Genomic DNA, 20,122 nt, shown 5'->3' on the forward strand with positions numbered 1-20,122 from the left:
ACCCCTAAGATGGGTGTTGTTTTACAAAACCACACCATGTATGACCACGAAATTTAAAATTGTATTTGGGGTAAAGGACGTATTAGCGAATTGGTCGAACACCAAATAGCAAAAAACGAATTTGTACCGGCAAGATATGCCCCAATGGAAATTGCACTGTATGTGTACACGATCAAGGTGTAATGAGGGCTATCGTTTTTTTACCTAACAGTTGGCACCCCTGGCGATTGACAGGACCTTACTCTACAGTGGCGCCATCTTGATGAGTGCAAATGCGATAGTCCTCCTACCACTTTCGCGCTCACCAGCTGGCGCCACTGTCTTCGCTACTAGCAAGTGACAGGACCTTACTCTACAGTGGCGCCATCTTGATGAGTGCAAATGCGATAGTCCTCCTACCACTTTCGCGCTCACCAGCTGGCGCCACTGTCTTCGCGACTAGCAAGTGACAGGACCTTACTCTACAGTGGCGCCAACTGGTGAGCGGTAAAACGATAGCCCTCATTTAGTGTGAATCACTTACCTCCGCCTTCTCCTTCTTTTTCTTGCCGTCCTTGTCGCTCGCTCGCTCCTTATCCTTGTCCTTGTCGCGGTCCTTGTCTTTCTTATCTTTCTTGCTGCTGCGGTCGGCTCGCTCCGCTGGAATAGGTAATGATAAGGTCATACTTATACACATTTAATTATGAAATTATTATTAAACGATCAAGTGTGAATCGGCACGTATAGTATTATACCAGAATACCAGGGGACAGCAACCAGATCTTAATGCAAATTGCAGCTCTTCAGTTTGGAGTAAAATTAATTATTTTAATATAAAAAAAATAAGATGGAAAAATTTATGAATGGCTATACTATCTCAAAAGTTGTCCTATTCCTAATAATTCTTGTATTTTTATTCCATTTTTAGGAATTGTGTTATAGCGGCAATAGCAATACATGTTAAAATATTAAAGGGAGGATTTGGGGGAGGCCTATGTTCAGCAGTGGACGTCATGTGGCTGAAATGATGACTAATATTAAAAATTAAAATGATTGTGAAGGTGGATAGATGAATGTTTCTTTCATGCAAAAACTAATGAACGAATTTTGATGAAAAATAAATATCTTTGGACAATTTCACACAGCGCCATCTTGCCCCAAAGTAAGCAACTAATATGCTTGTGTTAGGCCCGATTCGACCAGACCTTTATCCGAGTATAACTCCTGGTATAACTGGCACATTGACAGTGTCAGTATAGAAAATATATGTCAAAACTGACGATTTATTCAGAGATTAATATTTACTCTGGTCGAATCCACCCCAAATAAGATAATTTTATCCCGTCTGCTCGTTTGCTTCCTGTCACATTTTAAAAAATCTCGATGTTGAAAGGGGGACACAAGTGCTATAAGGTATTTCTGTGACAGACCGAAATTAAGGCAATAGCTAGTGTCAATATCAACGAATCATATCAAAGTAACGAAAATCCGTAAACGAACTAAAGTCGCTGACATAGCTCGACGGATTAGCAAGCTGAAGTGGCAATGGGCAGTGCACATAGTACGCAGAACTGACGGCCGATGGGGCAGCCAGGTTCTGGAGTGGAGGCCGCGTACCGGAAAATGCAGCGTGGGACGTCCACCTACAAGGTGGATGGACGACATCGTAAAGGTAGCGGGAAAGCGCTGGACGCAGGCCGCTACCAACCGGGCGACATGGAAAGCATTGGGGGAGGCCTATGTTCAGCAGTGGACGTCCTATGGCTGAGATGATGATGATGATGATGATGATATCAACTCACCCTTCTCCTTCCCATCTTTCTCTTTCTTCCTCTCTTCCTTCACCAGCTTGCAATACTCCCTGAAGTAGTCTTCTCTAACGGAGCTGCTCTCCACCGCCTTATACCGGGCGTCGCTGTCAATCTTCTTCTTGACCTCGGGGTACCGCGCGTGGCGGTCCACCGCCTTCTCCTTGAGGAGCGCTATGAAGTCCACCTTGACCTAGAAAAGGGGCGTATTTTAGGGGTCGTAGTGGTTTGAGGCAGTTGGGGGGGCGCGGTCGGTGGTTGGTTGAGGGGTAAGGTGGTGGTGACCATTTTGTTTTTGTATTTGTGAGTTTGGGGATGTTTTTCTTTATATTGGTTTGATGAAACATTATTTTAATAATAGAATTAAATGTGTGATTGATTAGGAACGTTGATTTAGAGATAGATTTTAAAAATATTGATAAAAGTTTTTACATACTTTTATTTTTGTGTTCAATTAATCATAAGACTATAATAAAATACTTGAAAAGTTATATTTCATGTAACAATAGAAGCATCAAATATTTATTCTATGACAAAATACTTTTTTTTTATGCATAACAATGCAGGTATTTGACCACAATTGTATTGTATCTTTTTATTATTCATTATTTTTACTGTTTACAGATCATTTTCAACATTTTAAACGCGACTAAAGATTAATTATGATATGCTTAGAAACTTTAAAACCATTATTTTTCAACTTTACTTTTTTAATTTATTTTAAACAGCCTAGACATACTTTTGCATTCTTTTGGTGAATATTTAAACTTAATTCCTTTTTTTTTTTCAAAAGGGAGGAGGATCTTATTTTGTTTATATGTTTCAACAAAATGGCGACCCCACCTACTTAAAAACTCGCTTAGCAACCGCATAGCAACGACCGACCGCGCCGTATAATCGTGCAGCACTAAATTAAACCTGAAAAAAAAAAACGCGCGGATTAGCAGCTGAAAAGAAGAACGGTATATTAGCATCTGTGGAAGAAAATTTTCATTAATCCCTGAAAGAAATTATTGATTAGTAGCGGCCTGAGAGTCGATGTATCGGATCTATACTAATATTATAAAGAGGAAAGATTTGAATGTTTGTTTGAATTGAATAGGCTCCGAAACTAGTGGACCTATTTTAAAAATTCTTTCACCATTAGAATCTTACATTATTTCTGATGAACAAAAGCTATCGGCTACAGAATATTGATATAAGACATTTTGTGACAGAACGAATTAACGGGGCGAAAGCTAGTCTAGTAGCTATTATTATGAAGCTGAAGAGTTTGTTTCTTTGAACGCGCTAATTTCAGGAACTAATGGTACGATTTGAAAAATTATTTCTGTGATGGATAGCCCATTTATAAAAGAAGACTTCAGGCTGCAACCAATAGAAAAACGGAGCAACAATGAAAAACGTAGCAAAAACGGGGAAGAATTTTCAAACTGTTGTCACGCCTTATAATTTTAGGTGAACGGACGATCTGGTTGTGGAAATCTTTAGGGAAGGCCTTTGTCAAATGGAAGTCATTTGGCTGAGAAAAAAAGAAGTTTTTGGCAGACCGAAACAGGTCCACTCCTACTATTTCAGAAGATATAATCCAACAAAAGGGACAAATGTATGAACATCAGGCCTCCCCAACCAGTCTGGCCAGCGTGGGGAGTGTAGGACAAATCCTCCATTTGCCTCTGGTCAATTAGAGGGTCAGGCTCCTGCAATGGAGACTGAATGACCTGATGATGGTATTATAATGATTTCACAACACATTGACTCTCATTTGCCGTTTCATCCTATAATATTGACTTTAATCTAAGAGGAACTAATATTACGAGCGTAGTCTTTCAAGATACAATCATATTAGTTAGTCTGCCGTTTGGTGTAGTGGTTCAGAACGGACTACTATGCCAAGAGGTCCCGGGTTCGATTCCCGGCCGGGCAGAAATTGAAATGATGAATTTTAATTTCTGTGACGGGTCTGGGTGTTACTATGTATAATATGTATGTATTTAAAAAAAGTATATAAGTAGTATATCCGTTAAGCTAGCACCCATAACACAAGCATTAAGTTGCTTACTTTGGGGCTAGCTGGCGCTGTGTGAAATTGTCCAAAGATTTATTTATTTATTTTATTTATATTAGTGGTTGTTCTAGTCCATAGCTGGAACATAGGCCTCTTGTGATCTTTAAAATCAAATCAAAATTGAAATATTTATTAGTAACTTAGGCCCTTTCCAGGGCACTTGTGTACACGTCCCAAATATAGCTTGCCCTACCACCACTTATGTGCTGGTGCTGAAAAGAAGTGTCGGAACTCAAGTCACCATTTCAAAATCGTATGTTGGTGTACTACAAAACTATAGGTCTTATCACTAGAATGCATTCCCACAATAATATGTTCCATTTCCATATAGCGTAAAGTTGGACAACACTGAAGTTTCTCAGATATGACATTGACAGGAGGGTGCTACTATCAATACTGAGTTATTAGTTCCGATTTTTGCCACTTGACGTTTCAGAATATTGTAGCACTATGTGTCACTTATTATAATGTCATCTACATAATACTTGACTGAAAAAAAAAATGTTTAAGAACAACCACTTTTAAAGTAGAATATAACTAACAATGTGTTACTCGCCCGTAATATTAATTTCCCTTCATAATCCTATTTGTAAATCTATATCATTACATTTTGATTTCTAATTATCTTTCTTTGCAATCAACAACTCTAATAATTTACTTTATTTCTTTACTTTTCGCAATGCATGATTCTTTTACGCAAAAAAGGGTATTCTATAATCTGGCTTGGACTAATGATCATTTCTTATATTTTTTAAAGATGGAGTAAGTCCCACACTTCCCCTGGATGTCGTAAGAGGCGACAAAGGCCCAGAACAGACGGTGAAACGCAACTGCAACGAAACTGCAACAGCAAGTTACTTTTGAGTTGCATCTTAGTTTCTGTCATAGCGTCCGTTGAGAGACCACACATGACGCGACCAGTTTGAAACTTTCAGTTTCAGTTTCATTCATCAGAATCATCAGAAAGTTGCAGTTTCGTTGCAGTTNTCGCAGTTGCGTTCGCACCGTCTGTTCTGGGCCTAAGGGACAAACATGCGAACATCAGGCCTCCCCGACCCGTCTGGCCAGCGTGGGGAGTGTAGGACAAATCCTCCATTTGTCTTTTAAATTAATCGTAATCATGCAGTGGAGACTGAATGATCTGATGATGATGATACCCACGTTATACATATGATTGCCATCCAAAAAAATCGGTTTTAGGCCATGTTTCTTATTTGAAAGACGTCTAATCGTTGTCAAAACAAAAAATTACACGACGTTTTTGTCAACAAATTCTACTTATGGTCACAATATTGATGTCAGATTTTTCTGAGATATCTAATGTGTCTGAAATGTCTCAATCGTTTCATTTCAATAAATTTATGAGGCAGTACAATTCATTAGTTTGTTGTAGCCCCTTTTTAAGGCACTTATACACGTCCAAAATATAGCTTGCCCTACCACCACTTCGGGACAACATTGATTAGTGCTGAGAAATAGCGAAAGAAATTTAGTTTGATGCACAGTCAAGTGTCAAATATTTCGTGACACCCAAACTGATCAAAAAGTACACAACCTTATTCCAATTGTACCAAAGATGTGTTGCGAACTTTTTGGCTACTTTGGGTGTCACGGACTATTTGACGTTGACTGTGTGTCAGCTTGTCAATAATCATGGTTTAATTTGATTCAGAAAATTGACAATTATGATAAAAATCGTAAAAAGTAACATTTCGGGTTTAAAAGTCAAATTACTGCCTCAAATTAAACTCCGAAACATATCTTTGGTCCAAGCACGATTTAAATTCCCGTTTTTGCGTAAACAAAAAAAATACTTTACTTTCTTTCATTTAAAATATCAAAATTTACATTTGACAATTTGTATTTGCTCAAAATTCACTTTGAATTTAATCTTTAAACTTTTTCATGTAATATTGTGTACGCAAAGATTTTTCTACTCAATTTTACAAAACCAAAATCAAATCATTAGCAGAGTAATACACATTCAATCTTACCACAAAAGAGTAAGGTCCAAAATGTATAAATACCAAAACCACTGACCATTATTAAAAGAAAAATATTTGCGCACGGGAATAAACACAAAAAATATAAGAACCTGGAAGAAAATTTGATTAGTAGTTAAAACAATATAGAAACCATCACCTAACTTCAAGCTTCTTGGCTGAATGCCATAAGCATGCAATTTGCATTTCTAATTACTACAAAGCTTGAATATAAAGTTTTCTCAATTGGCAACACTGGTGACGATTCTCTTGCAACACTCGAGCAAGCTGGCTGTCTTTTTTTCTCGTTTGCGAATCGAAAAGGACGGCACAGAGCTGTCAAATAGCTGTCAAATTTAGCATCCATAAAGTTAGAAACAAATAAATTTAGATTTCGAAGTATCTATGCCAAAACGACAGAATAGATTTTTAATTCAGTATAAAGTATTTTTTACAAACTAAAAAGAGGTCAAAAATAAATTTAGTTTAAAGAATGGTACAATGGAATCGCCACCAACGGCTTGGCCTTTTAATTTATGTGTTTTAGGCCTCTTATGTTTAGTGTAAAGCACAAAATGTTTTGTCAGTGTGTACTTTATTATTAAATTAGGTTGCGGCTTCGAATCCGACATTTGATTCGGTCAAATAATGATCAATTGATCACGACAATTGGAATCAGTTTTTTTGGTAACGTACATATTTTGTCAAATAGTAATAGAAATGATACTAAGAGTAATGATACTTATTTTATTTTATTACTTGTATCGACAATTTTTTTGTCAAAGTCTTTTTTATGTGACAGAAGGCAGTCGAGCAGACGGATCACCTGATGTTAAGTGATTACCGTCGCCCATAGACACCCGCAGTCCCAGGGGCGTTACAGCTACTCTTCTAAAATATGGCATAAAATGTTTGTATTTTTTTCTCAGTGCAATATTTTTGGTACAATTAAATTTTTAGACAACACACACTGACAAATACAATTTTTAACTCAAAATATCCAAAAAATTTCATGCTTTACACACAACACAATCATTTACTTTTTCGTTTAATATTTTACATTATACAGGCTGTTCAAAAAAACTTGATTGTCCTTGAAAGCGTGTCACAAAATTGCGATATACTGTCATATTTACAAGATTTTTTTTAGATAAAATCGTCAACGTAAAAAGGTGAGAAAAACTGGAAATTAATAGAGTAATACCAGCATTACCCTCTCAAATTGTTATATTCTATTTTTTTACCAGCTATCATTATAGCAGCTGGTATTTAATTGACTTTCAAAGACATCCCAGATTCTCTAACACCCTGTATATTGAGGTGTTCTCTCGGGGACTGACGGTTGTGTTCGTTGACCATTTACCATGTATTGGGGACGTCTCGTCGACGCTTGCGATTGCCGTCTAAAGTTAGAAGTCTCCTGTACGTTTTTTTAAATTATTTTTGCGTTAATTATGCGAAAATAATAGATTTTTGATTGAATATTAACGGTGTTGTTACGAAAAAAAAATTTTTTTTTTAGTTTTTAACCGACTTTAATAAAAGGAAAGACGTTCTCAATTATATTCGTTTATTCATTGATTTAATATCAATAAGTAATTTTATTTTCGAATGTTTCAAATTCGACTAAATAATTTTCTCTCAAAAAGATGACGATACTTTAAAAAATAGGACCGTATTGTTTTTTACGTGTTTTTTTTTGTTTTTTGTTTAGTTATCCCTAAAGAGACTCCTTCGTTCAGACGGCCTTACCGCTAGGGTTGCCAGATGGCCATTTTAGATTTAATTCGACCGCCGACCTTCACAAGTGAAAATAAACTATGTTTCATTGTTTATTCGCCCTAGTTTCATCTGAATAGTTATTTTAGTAGTTTTTAATATTTAGCATTTTTGTTATGAGACTTCGTTATTTCATATAATTCGACTATTGTACAATCATTTTCTTTTTATCGCACCGTACAAGTTTTTATTCAATTCTGTCCTTAATTTCACATTTAATCTTAATTCTTTTGTTTCTTTTACATATTTTCGCAATAATTCGTATATTTTTTTACTTTTCTCACGGTTTTTTTTTGTTTTCGTTATTTATTTTATACAATTTAGCAACAATTCTTATTTTTTTTTACTTTTCTCACGGTTTATTCCTAACTTTTTTAATTTATTTTACACAATTTCCCAAAAATTCACTATTTTTTTTTTCTTTTTTCTCGCTTTTTTTTCTTTTCGTTCTTTTTAATACCCGAGCACATCTGGCAACCCGTCCCTTTTATAACAAGATAGTCACCGTAGCAGTTCCATCGGAGCGCGCGCCACGCCGCCGGCCGGCGCCGCCCCGGCGTTCCGATTGCGATTCCGACTCATGTGNTTGCAGTTGCGTTTCACCGTCTGTTCTGGGCCTAAGGGACAAACATGCGAACATCAGGCCTCCCCAACCCGTCTGGCCAGCGTGGGGAGTGTAGGACAAATCCTCCATTTGTCTTTTAAATTAATCATGATCATGCAGTGGAGACTGAATGATCTGATGATGATGATACACACGTTATACATATGATTGCCATCCAAAAAAAATCGGCTTTATGTAATGTTTCTTATTTGACAGACGTCAAATCGTTGTCAAAACTAAAAATTACACGACGTTATTGTCCACTAATTCTACTTATGGTCACAATATTGATGTCAGATTTTTCTGAGATATCTAATGTGTCTAAAATGTCTCATTGGATCCGAATGGCAATAACGTGCTCTCTGAGACATCAAATTTTTGAGGCAGTACAATTTATTAGTATGTAGCCCCTTTTTAAGGCACTTATACACGCCCCGTATATAGCTTGCCCTACCACCACTTCGGGATAGCATTGATTAGTGCTGAGAAGTAGCGAAAGAAACTAAGTTTGATGCTCACAGTCAAGTGTCAAATATTTCGTGACACACAAACTGGTCAAAAAGTACACAACCTAATTCCAATTGTACCAAAGACGTTTTTGGCTACTTTGGGTGTCATGAACTATTTGATGTTGACTGTATGTCAGCTTGTCACTCATCCTGATTTAATTTGATTCAGAAAATTGACAACAACTGATAAAAATAGTAAAAAGAAACATTTCGGGCTTAAAAGTCAAATTTCTGCCTCAAATTAAACTCGAAAACATATCTAAGTCCAAGCACGATTTTAATTCCCGTTTTTGCGTAAACAAAAAATTTACTTTACTCTTTCATTTAAAATCTCAAAATTTACATTTGACAATCTGTATTCGTTCAAAATTTACTTTGAATTTAATCTTTAAACTTTTTCATGTAATATTGTGTACGCAAAGATTTTTCTATTCTCTCATTTTTAAACAAAAACCAATCATTAGCAGAGTAATACACATTCAACTTTACCCCAAAAGAATAAGGCCCAAAATGTATAAATACCAAAACCACTGACCATTATTCAAAGAAAAATATTTGCGCACGGGAATAAACACAAAAAATATAAGAACCTGGAAGAAAATTTGATTAGTAGTTAAAACAATATAGAAACCATCACCTATCTTCAAGCTTCTTGGCAGAATGCCATAAGCATGCAATTTATGCATTTCTAATTACTGCAAAGCTTGAATATAAAGTTTTCTCAATTGGCAACACTGGTGACGATTCTCTTGCAACACTCGAGCAAACTGGCTGTCTTTTTTTCTCGTTTACGAATCGAAAAGGACGGCACAGAGCTGTCAAATTTAGCATCCATAAAGTTAGAAACAAATAAATTTCGATTGAGTATCTATGCCAAAACAACAAGAACAGATTTGTAAATTCAGTATAAAGTATTTTTTACAAACTAAAAAGAGGTCAAAAATAAATTTAGTTTAAAGAATGGTACAATGGAATCGCCACCAATGGCTTGGGCCTGTTAATTTATGTGTTTTAGGCCTCTTATGTTTAGTGTAAAGCACAAAATGTAATGGTCAGTGTGTACATATCAAATACATTTTTTATTATCTTGAAGGTTGCACTCGTCTAGCACTAGAGTACACTTTGATACGAGTATTTTATTTTGTTTGTATTTTATTTTTTGGCTTCGAATCCAACAAGAGGCAAATCTTTTCATGGGTATTTAATTATTTATCTTTTCCCCCGTCGCTATACAAGCTACCCTTGGTTTGTAAGTAACATATGAATTGGGGAGCGTAGACCAATCATCCATTTGCCTTCCATAACAGACTAAAATATGTTATCTATTAATTTATTATCATGACAATTAAAAAAAGAATAATAATAATAATATTTTTTGTGTAATACATACTGACAAAATCAAAATGTTTACTCAAAAATATCCAAAAATTTCATGCTTTACACACAACACAATCATTTACTTTTTCGTTTAATATTTTACATTATACAGGCTGTTCAAAAAAACTAGATTGTCCTTGAAAGTGCGTCACAAAATTGCGATATACTGTCATATTTACAAAAGGAGATACGTCAAAACTGACAGAAAATTTAAAAATAAAATTGTCAACGTAAAACAGTGAATAAAAAACTGGAAATTAATAGTGTAATACCAGCATTACCCCAAATTACCATAATTATATCTTTATTTTACTAGCTGCCTTAGCAGCTGGTATTTAATAGACTTTCAAAGACATCCCAGTTTCTCCAACACCCTGTATATCGAGGTGTTCTCTCGGGGACTGACGGTTGTGTTCGTTGACCATTTACCATGTATTGGGGACGTCTCGTCGACGCTTGCGATCGCCGTCTAAAGTTAGAAGTCTCCTGTACGTTTATTTATTTATTTATTGTTTTTTAAACTATTTTTTATTATTTAATTATAACCAGGAAATTACGCGAAATAAATATATATTTTTGACTGAATATTAACGGTGTTTTTACGAGCTATGGTATAATAAAAAAAAGTTTTTTTTTCGACTTCAACAGAATGAGAAGGTTTCCAATTTTATTCGTTTATTCATTGACATTAATTTCATTTTCGAATGTTTCATGTTCTCTCAAAAAGATGACAATACTTTAAAAAATAGGACCGTATTGTTTTTTACGTGTTTTTTTTTTGTTTTTAGATTAGTTATCCCTAAGGAGACTCCTTCGTTCAGACGGCCTTACCGCTAGGGTTGCCAGATGGCCATTTTAGATTTAATTCGACCGCCGACCTTCACAAGTGAAAATAAACTATGTTTCATTATTTATTCGCCCTAGTTTCATCTGAATAATTATTTTAGTAGTTTTTAATATTTAGCTTTTTTGTTATGAGACTTCGTTATTTCATATAATTCGACTATTGTACAATCATTTTCTTTTTATCGTACCGTACAAGTTTTTATTCAATTCTGTCCTTAATTTCACATTTAATCTTTTCTTTTGTTTCTTTTACCTTTTTTTTTGCAATAATTCGTATTTTGTTTACTTTTCTCGCGGTTTTTTTTTTGTTTTCGTTATTTATTTTATACAATTTAGCAACAATTCTTTTTTTTTTACTATTCTCGCGATTAATTCCAAATTTTTTTAATTTCTTTTACACAATTTCAACACCTAAATTCACTATTTTTTTTCTTTTCTCGCGTTTTCTTTTTCTCTTCGATTATTTTATTTCCCGAGCACATCTGGCAACCCGTCCCTTTTATAACAAGATAGTCACCGTAGCAGTTCCATCGGAGCGCGCGCCACGCCGCCGGCCGGCGCCGCCCCGGCGTTCCGATTGCGATTCCAACTCATGTGCTGTTAACGCGGGCTGAGCGTGTCTTGTGGTCGCGCTGAACCGTGCAAAAAACTCGTACGTTTAGCGGTTTGTTATACGCAAGCAATAGTCGACCTTATTTGTATTAGGATAGAGTTGTTTTGAATAACGCGTATGATCGCCATCTGTTATTGTTAATTTGAAACTTTAGTAGTATCTTAAAAATTACCTATTTTCTTAAATAGAGAGACCCCTAAATTCGCATAGCGCTGCGCTAACTAGCCTTTTTTTTAAGGACTTTGTTAATGAACTCAAAAAGCAAAATAAATCCTAAATATGAAGGAATTAGACTCGATTATCGATTAATATGTAAACGTTCGACCAGGAGACACGCTCGCCGTTATTAAAGACAAAAACAGGTTGGATAAAGTGATTTTTCAATTAAAAATAAATCATTTTAGTGCAAAAAATCACAAAGAAATACAATTGTTATGCCTTTGACATGAACTAATAAAAAAAAATACAAATTCTAAATTCAATTTTTCAAATTATTTTCTTTTTTAGTTTATGTCACAGACAAAAGAAGGCTTTAACTAATGGTCAAGTCATTCAAATCTTAAATATATCAAAATGAAAAGAGAACTTCTCGCAATGCAATAAGTTTCAAAATCGCAAGCAAACTTTTGACAATCTATTTTTTTTTTCTTTCAGGGGTCGAACCTGAATGGGTTTTTTTTTAATTTATCAGATATTAAGCATGGGAATCGAACCCATACAGCTAATAACTTTTTTTTTTTTCAAGTTACTTCGCCTTTAGGTAGTTGACACCAACAATTACTAAGACACAAATTCTTTTAAAAAACAGACAAGTCCTGACAATCGAAAATAGGTTCAATTTACTGCATAATTCGATTTTATGTAACTTTAAAATCATTAAATAGAAAAGATGACGACATAGCTTCCTCTTGCCATTCAAAATCTATGGCAGAGACCATTTGACAGCCCATTAAAAATATCTCAATTGATTGTTGGTGTCAACTACCCTCATTTCAAACTCTTGGTGTCAACAACCCTATTTTTTTTTTTATAAAAACTTTAATAGCCAAAATGGGTGATAATAAAAAAATATATGAAATTAACTAACATTTGGGGATCGAACCCAAGTATTTTTTAAGCATTTCTTTCAACAAAACATTGATGAAAATTGACAAAATTTTGAAACAAAACACCTCCTCCATTTTATCAATTCAACCAGAATCGAACTGGACTAAATTGACAAAGAATAATAACATCTGAAAAGTAAGGTTATTAGAATTATACACGGTTAAGCATGCCTACCAATTATAAATATGAGAATATCAAAATGCGTTGCAAATATCCACTAATACAAAGGATGAGGCTCTGTTTTCAAAATTATTATTTTTAAAATGTAATAATTCGTAGAGGACTCATTTTTGTTCCTAAAAATAAAGTTCTAAGAAAGCTCAAAATTCAGTAATACTAAACAACACTCAAATCTATATTTATAGATGCTGTCATCTGATTGGTTAAAATATCTCAATTTAACCTATCAATAGAATGTTTATTTTACTTGTTCACGCAAAAACTAATAAACGGATTTTGATAAAACATTACAAAATTTATACAAGAGGTTAACATTAAGGCCATAATAAGTTATTGAGTTTTAAACTTAAGTTTTATTGTAAAAAAATAATCCACACAGGCGATCATCATTATCAACATTTCAGCCACAGGACGTTCACTGCTGAACATAGGCCTCCCCCAATGATTTCCATAATCACTTGGTAGCGACCTGCATCCAGCGCCTTCCTGCTAACTTTATGAGCTCGTCAGGCCAGTCCAGTTAGTCGTTATCTATACTAATATTATAAATGCGAAAGTAACTATGTCTGTCTTGCTTTCACGCCTAAACCACTAAAGCGATTTTGATGAAATTTGGCATAGAGATAGTTTGAGTCTCGGGAAAAGACATAGGATAGTTTTTATTCCGGTTTTTGAAACAGGGACGCACGCGATAAAGTTTTTCTGTGACAGACAAAATTCCACGCGGGCGAAGCCGCGGGCGGAAAGCTAGTGATAAAATATATTATTATCTAAACTATCAAGAAAATACGAAAAATACTGTTTGATTACAATTAACGAAACGGAGCGTCATCCTTTGTAGCTGTATTATAAGAATCATCTTTAATTTACACTATTATAAATCAATAATCAGCATTAGATAGTATTGGACGAAGGTGTTTGCCGTTGGATATATTTCACTAGTTTATTTGATTACCTAATTTATTTAGGTAGACATGGTTGACAGTGACATTCTGATGACGTATTTCATCATGGTAATGTAAACTCCTTTTTACAAGGGCCTGGGTTCAAATCCCAGTTGGGACAAAGTTTTGAATTTGAAGTTATAAAAATACTTGGACAATGCTGGTTAATTTATCATTACTTTTCGTGAACGCACAAGAGTGTAGGCAAATGAAACAGTGCAATGCAAATGTAACGTTATCGAGAGATATCAATAAAATTTGTCACATATTTATTGAGAAAAAAACTCATAGGAAGCAATTCATCANAGTTGTTAAGCCTTTGACATGAACTAATAAAAAAATACGAATTCTAAATTCAAAATTTTCAAATTATTTTCTTTTTTAGTTGATGTCACAGACAAAAAGGCTTTAACTAATGGTCAAGTCATTCAAATCTTAAATATATCAAATGGAAAAAGAACTTCTCGCAATGCAATAAGTTTCAAAATCGCAAGCAAACTTTTGACAATCTATTTTTTTTTCTTTCAGGGGTCGAACCTGAATGAGTTTCTTTTTTAATTTATCAGATATTAAGTATGGGAATCGAACCCATATAGCTTATAACTCTTTTTCTTTTTAATTGCTTCGCCTTTGGGTAGTTGACACCAACAATTACTAAGACACAAATTCTTAAAAAAAAAAAAACAGAAGTCCTGACAATCGAAAAAAGGTTCAATTTACTGCATAATTAGATTTTATATAGGTTTAAAATCAATAAATAGAAAAGATGACGACATAGCTTCCTCTTGCCATTCAAAATCTATGGCAGAGACCATTTGAGAGCTCATTAAAAGTAAGTCAATTGACTGTTGGTATCAACTACCCTCATTTCAAACTCCTGGTGTCAACAACCCTATTTTTTATTATTATAAAAACTTTAATAGCCAAAATGGGTGATAATAAAAAAATAGATTAAATTAACTAACATTTGGGGATCGAACCCAAGTATTTTTTTAAACATTTCTTTCAACAAAACATGAAATGTATTATTGATGAAAATGGACAAAATTTTGAAACAAAATATCTCCTCCATTTTGTCAATTCAACCAGAATCGAACTGGACTAAATTGACAAAGAATAATAACACCTGAAATGTAAGATTATTAGAATTATATACGGTTAAGCATTTCTACCAATTATAAATATGAGAATATCAAAATGCGTTGCAAATATCCACCACTGCAAAGGATGAGGCTCAGTTTTAATAGTTAAAATATAATATCTGTTCAAATCAAATCAAAAATGTTTTCATTTATCTGGAATAATAAAATTACTATTTACAAATCGTCAAATGCCCTTAAGGAGCCTTTACAAGTCTCATTACTTTTTTTCCCTACCAGCGCTTCGAGACAATCATTTGGCAAAAAAGCGCCGCTACAAACTCAAGTCACCACTGTCTGCAATCCATAATAAATAGTTATTCATGTGTTATAATGTGCTAAAGTAGGTTTTGGCCATCTTAATTTTTTACACCATTTACCAAAAAGTCAAAAATGGTACAGTAGATAACATCGCTCTAAACTCGATTTAATCTCAGTCGTAGATTTAACCTGTGATTGGTTTTGAAAGAAAGAAAGAAAAACGTTTATTCAGTATCATCGACAATACACTTACAACACTTAAAATTATTTAATGAGTAGGTAATTACAATGATACTGAAAAGGTATCCACTCAGCATGGTGTCGTTGGTTTTGGATTATTATCTTCATCACAATCATTTCAGTTACAGTATGTCCACTGAACATAATGCCTCCTAAAATGATTTCCATATTGACCATTCATTCATTCATCATTTTTCTCATCTAACAATTTAAAATGAAACAAATAAAGATTCTGTCCACAGACCAAACGGCTGGAGTTGACAGAACAAAATAACAATTAAATAAAAACTTATTAGTTTTTTTTTTTAACGGAGCGTAATCCTTTGTAGCTGAATTATAAGAATCATCTTTAATTTACACTATTATAAATCAATAATCAGCATTAGATAGTATTGGACGAAGGTGTTTGCCGTTGGATATATTTCACTAGTTTATTTGATTACTAATTTATTTAGGTAGACATGGTTGACAGTGACATTCTGATGACGTATTTCATCATGGTAATGTAAACTCCTTTTTACAAGGGCCTGAGTTCAAATCCCAGTTGGGACAAAGTTTTGAATTTGAATTTGAAGTTATAAAAATACTTAGACAATGCTGGTTAATTTATCATTACTGTTCGTGAACGCACAAGAGTGTAGGCAAATGAAACAGTGCAATGCAAATGTAACGTTATCGAGAGATATCAATAATTTGTCACATATTTATTGAGAAAAAAAAACTCAGGAAGCCATTCATCAATCATAAAATCATTGTTTCAGTGTTATTATTTGACTAGATTAAATTTAATTTATTTGATAATAGAGCCTTTAACAGTTTTAACACGTTGGACGCCACGCAGCTCGCCGGTGAGCCTTGAGCAATAAAATTATTATGTATTGTGTCTCGACAGTCAACGACTTAACTTAGAATTTGGTGCATTGTGTCGAAGCTTTGAGAATTCTGCGTCGATTTTACTTATTTATTTATTTATTTAATCACCCATAAGGTTACATTGTAGCGTTCACAATCTTAAGCCATTAGGCTATAAAAGAAAAAAAGGAAACACGTCAAATCAGTCACGTATCGCCACGCCCTTTTTCAAACCCCGCCCCTTTATGTCTAAACCACACCTCTTTCCTGCAAGACTGTTTATTAGGCCACGCCCGTTTATTAGGCCACGCCCCTCCGGCAAACGCCCCGCCTGCCCCGTCCCGCCCCCCGCACGTTGCTGCCACTCACCTGCTCTCTCTTCCTCTCCTTATCCTCCTTCTCTTTCTTGCGCAGCTCGGCGATGTACTCGTTGAAGTAGGTCGTCCGGTCGCGCGGCTTCTCGATGGCTTTGAAGCGGTCGTCGCGCCCGTGTTTCGATGAGAACTCGCTGAATGACGACCTGGGAGCGAAAAGTTTAAATTAACGCCCGTATTCACAAACATTACTATGAGGTCTCACAGTGCGCGTGGACGCAGGGTGACACACGAACATTGGTTCGTGTAACTGTAACTGTGATTGCACAGACCTAAATTCAACGCCGTGCGTTTGATTTGCTGCTTCACATAAGCAAGCATCGTTTGTGAATACTGCCCTTACTTGAGACCGAATAAGGTCGGCAATACACGGACCGCTTGAAGCAGTCAGGGTCGACAGCTTCAAGCTGTGACTGCACAGTGATTCAAGCTGTGACTGCACAGTGAACTGCAGTTCTATGGACGCACATACACGAACCGCTCGAGCAGTTGCAACTGATTTTCCACAACAACCGTAGCTGGGTTGCCACTTTCCACGGCCTTCACTAAATCGTCGGTCCGTCGAGTTAAGTCGAGTAGGAGACCTACCTACAGCGGTCCGAGATCGTCGCAACGGCCATCAGTTCTATCTAAGAGTCATGTGCCCCGCCCTCTCCTACTTGAGTTTAGCAATTCTGCAGGCTAAGTCAGTTTTGGTTTTCCTGTGGATCTCATTTCATCACGCAGGGAATTTCCGAGCATAGCACGCTCTATCGCTCTAAAGGTGACAATATTATTATAGCCCGACCAGGAACATAAAAACCCTCGCCATGTTGCGGGAAACTAATGGTACTAATTTCTTTTAATGGCAACAGTAACTGAAAACTTCATTGATATGTCACCTTGCATGTCAGTCTATTGCTGTCAAAGTGTAAACAAACTTTATTTTAAATGTGCGCAATTGATTTTGTGTATTAAATTGCTAAAATCTTTTTATAGTCGTGAAAGAAAAGTGGTTCACAATGTGTTAAAGTATTTGTCGAAGAGAAATACTAAGGTTTCGGCAATATTTTCATTGAATAATGTTTCCGACAAAGGTTGTCAAATTGACTGACATGTTTATCGTATAGTACAGTTCACTATGAAAATTAGCTGTTACCCGAGCACATCTGGCAACCCGTCCCTTTTATAACAAGATAGTCACCGTAGCAGTTCCATCGGAGCGCGCGCCACGCCGCCGGCCGGCGCCGCCCCGGCGTTCCGATTGCGATTCCGACTCATGTGCTGTTAACGCGGGCTGAGCGTGTCTTGTGGTCGCGCTGAACCGTGCAAAAAACTCGTACGTTTAGCGGTTTGTTATACGCAAGCAATAGTCGACCTTATTTGTATTAGGATAGAGTTGTTTTGAATAACGCGTATGATCGCCATCTGTTATTGTTAATTTGAAACTTTAGTAGTATCTTAAAAATTACCTATTTTCTTAAATAGAGAGACCCCTAAATTCGCATAGCGCTGCGCTAACTAGCCTTTTTTTTAAGGACTTTGTTAATGAACTCAAAAAGCAAAATAAATCCTTAATATGAAGGAATTAGACTCGATTATCGATTAATATGTAAACGTTCGACCAGGAGACACGCTCGCCGTTATTAAAGACAAAACAGGTTGGATAAAGTGATTTTTCAATTAAAAATAAATCATTTTAGTGCAAAAAATCACAAAGAAATACAGTTGTTAAGCCTTTGACATGAACTAATAAAAAAATACGAATTCTAAATTCAAAATTTTCAAATTATTTTCTTTTTTAGTTGATGTCACAGACAAAAAGGCTTTAACTAATGGTCAAGTCATTCAAATCTTAAATATATCAAATGGAAAAAGAACTTCTCGCAATGCAATAAGTTTCAAAATCGCAAGCAAACTTTTGACAATCTATTTTTTTTTCTTTCAGGGGTCGAACCTGAATGAGTTTCTTTTTTAATTTATCAGATATTAAGTATGGGAATCGAACCCATATAGCTTATAACTCTTTTTCTTTTTAATTGCTTCGCCTTTGGGTAGTTGACACCAACAATTACTAAGACACAAATTCTTAAAAAAAAAAAAACAGAAGTCCTGACAATCGAAAAAAGGTTCAATTTACTGCATAATTAGATTTTATATAGGTTTAAAATCAATAAATAGAAAAGATGACGACATAGCTTCCTCTTGCCATTCAAAATCTATGGCAGAGACCATTTGAGAGCTCATTAAAAGTAAGTCAATTGACTGTTGGTATCAACTACCCTCATTTCAAACTCCTGGTGTCAACAACCCTATTTTTTATTATTATAAAAACTTTAATAGCCAAAATGGGTGATAATAAAAAAATAGATTAAATTAACTAACATTTGGGGATCGAACCCAAGTATTTTTTTAAACATTTCTTTCAACAAAACATGAAATGTATTATTGATGAAAATGGACAAAATTTTGAAACAAAATATCTCCTCCATTTTGTCAATTCAACCAGAATCGAACTGGACTAAATTGACAAAGAATAATAACACCTGAAATGTAAGATTATTAGAATTATATACGGTTAAGCATTTCTACCAATTATAAATATGAGAATATCAAAATGCGTTGCAAATATCCACCACTGCAAAGGATGAGGCTCAGTTTTAATAGTTAAAATATAATATCTGTTCAAATCAAATCAAAAATGTTTTCATTTATCTGGAATAATAAAATTACTATTTACAAATCGTCAAATGCCCTTAAGGAGCCTTTACAAGTCTCATTACTTTTTTTCCCTACCAGCGCTTCGAGACAATCATTTGGCAAAAAAGCGCCGCTACAAACTCAAGTCACCACTGTCTGCAATCCATAATAAATAGTTATTCATGTGTTATAATGTGCTAAAGTAGGTTTTGGCCATCTTAATTTTTTACACCATTTACCAAAAAGTCAAAAATGGTACAGTAGATAACATCGCTCTAAACTCGATTTAATCTCAGTCGTAGATTTAACCTGTGATTGGTTTTGAAAGAAAGAAAGAAAAACGTTTATTCAGTATCATCGACAATACACTTACAACACTTAAAATTATTTAATGAGTAGGTAATTACAATGATACTGAAAAGGTATCCACTCAGCATGGTGTCGTTGGTTTTGGATTATTATCTTCATCACAATCATTTCAGTTACAGTATGTCCACTGAACATAATGCCTCCTAAAATGATTTCCATATTGACCATTCATTCATTCATCATTTTTCTCATCTAACAATTTAAAATGAAACAAATAAAGATTCTGTCCACAGACCAAACGGCTGGAGTTGACAGAACAAAATAACAATTAAATAAAAACTTATTAGTTTTTTTTTTTAACGGAGCGTAATCCTTTGTAGCTGAATTATAAGAATCATCTTTAATTTACACTATTATAAATCAATAATCAGCATTAGATAGTATTGGACGAAGGTGTTTGCCGTTGGATATA

At 34.8% G+C, this 20,122-nt stretch overlaps 2 protein-coding genes across 2 annotated transcripts in view; both read right to left on the reverse strand.

Annotated features, from left to right (window-relative positions):
• Positions 1-490: 490 nt before the first annotated feature.
• On the reverse strand, positions 491-16,866 carry LOC114353282 (splicing regulatory glutamine/lysine-rich protein 1-like). The gene is made up of 5 exons (XM_028305200.1): positions 16,658-16,866; positions 11,547-11,584; positions 8,122-8,198; positions 1,782-1,980; positions 491-639 (listed from the first exon to the last, which is right to left on the reverse strand). Exons 1-5 carry the CDS (start codon positions 16,849-16,851, stop codon positions 506-508), a joined length of 642 nt encoding a protein of 213 aa, XP_028161001.1. The 5' UTR covers positions 16,852-16,866; the 3' UTR covers positions 491-505.
• A 930-nt stretch (positions 16,867-17,796) lies between these two features.
• Positions 17,797-20,122, reverse strand: part of LOC114353306 (transcription elongation regulator 1-like) — a 74,396-nt gene continuing 72,070 nt past the window's right edge. The window contains exon 27 of the mRNA XM_028305244.1: positions 17,797-17,960. Within this exon, the coding sequence (XP_028161045.1) occupies positions 17,919-17,960 (42 nt within the window). The 3' untranslated portion in view covers positions 17,797-17,918. The remainder of the gene's footprint in view (positions 17,961-20,122) is intronic.

Source organism: Ostrinia furnacalis, unplaced genomic scaffold (assembly GCF_004193835.3).
Source record: "Ostrinia furnacalis isolate ACB-3 unplaced genomic scaffold, ASM419383v2 OfSCF1649, whole genome shotgun sequence".
Taxonomy (NCBI): domain Eukaryota; kingdom Metazoa; phylum Arthropoda; class Insecta; order Lepidoptera; family Crambidae; genus Ostrinia; species Ostrinia furnacalis.

What these genes read in the sequence shown, in the direction of transcription:
- LOC114353282 (XM_028305200.1), bottom strand. Translation starts at nt 16,851, where the DNA reads ATGTTTGTGAATACGGGCGTTAATTTAAACTTTTCGCTCCCAGGTCGT. An exon ending in AGGAGAGGAAGAGAGAGCAG is followed by an intron (nt 11,585 to 16,657) that starts GTGAGTGGCAGC and finishes TGCACGGTTCAG; the next exon opens with CGCGACCACAAGACACGCTC. An exon ending in GCTCCGATGGAACTGCTACG is followed by an intron (nt 1,981 to 8,121) that starts GTGACTATCTTG and finishes CCCCTTTTCTAG; the next exon opens with GTCAAGGTGGACTTCATAGC.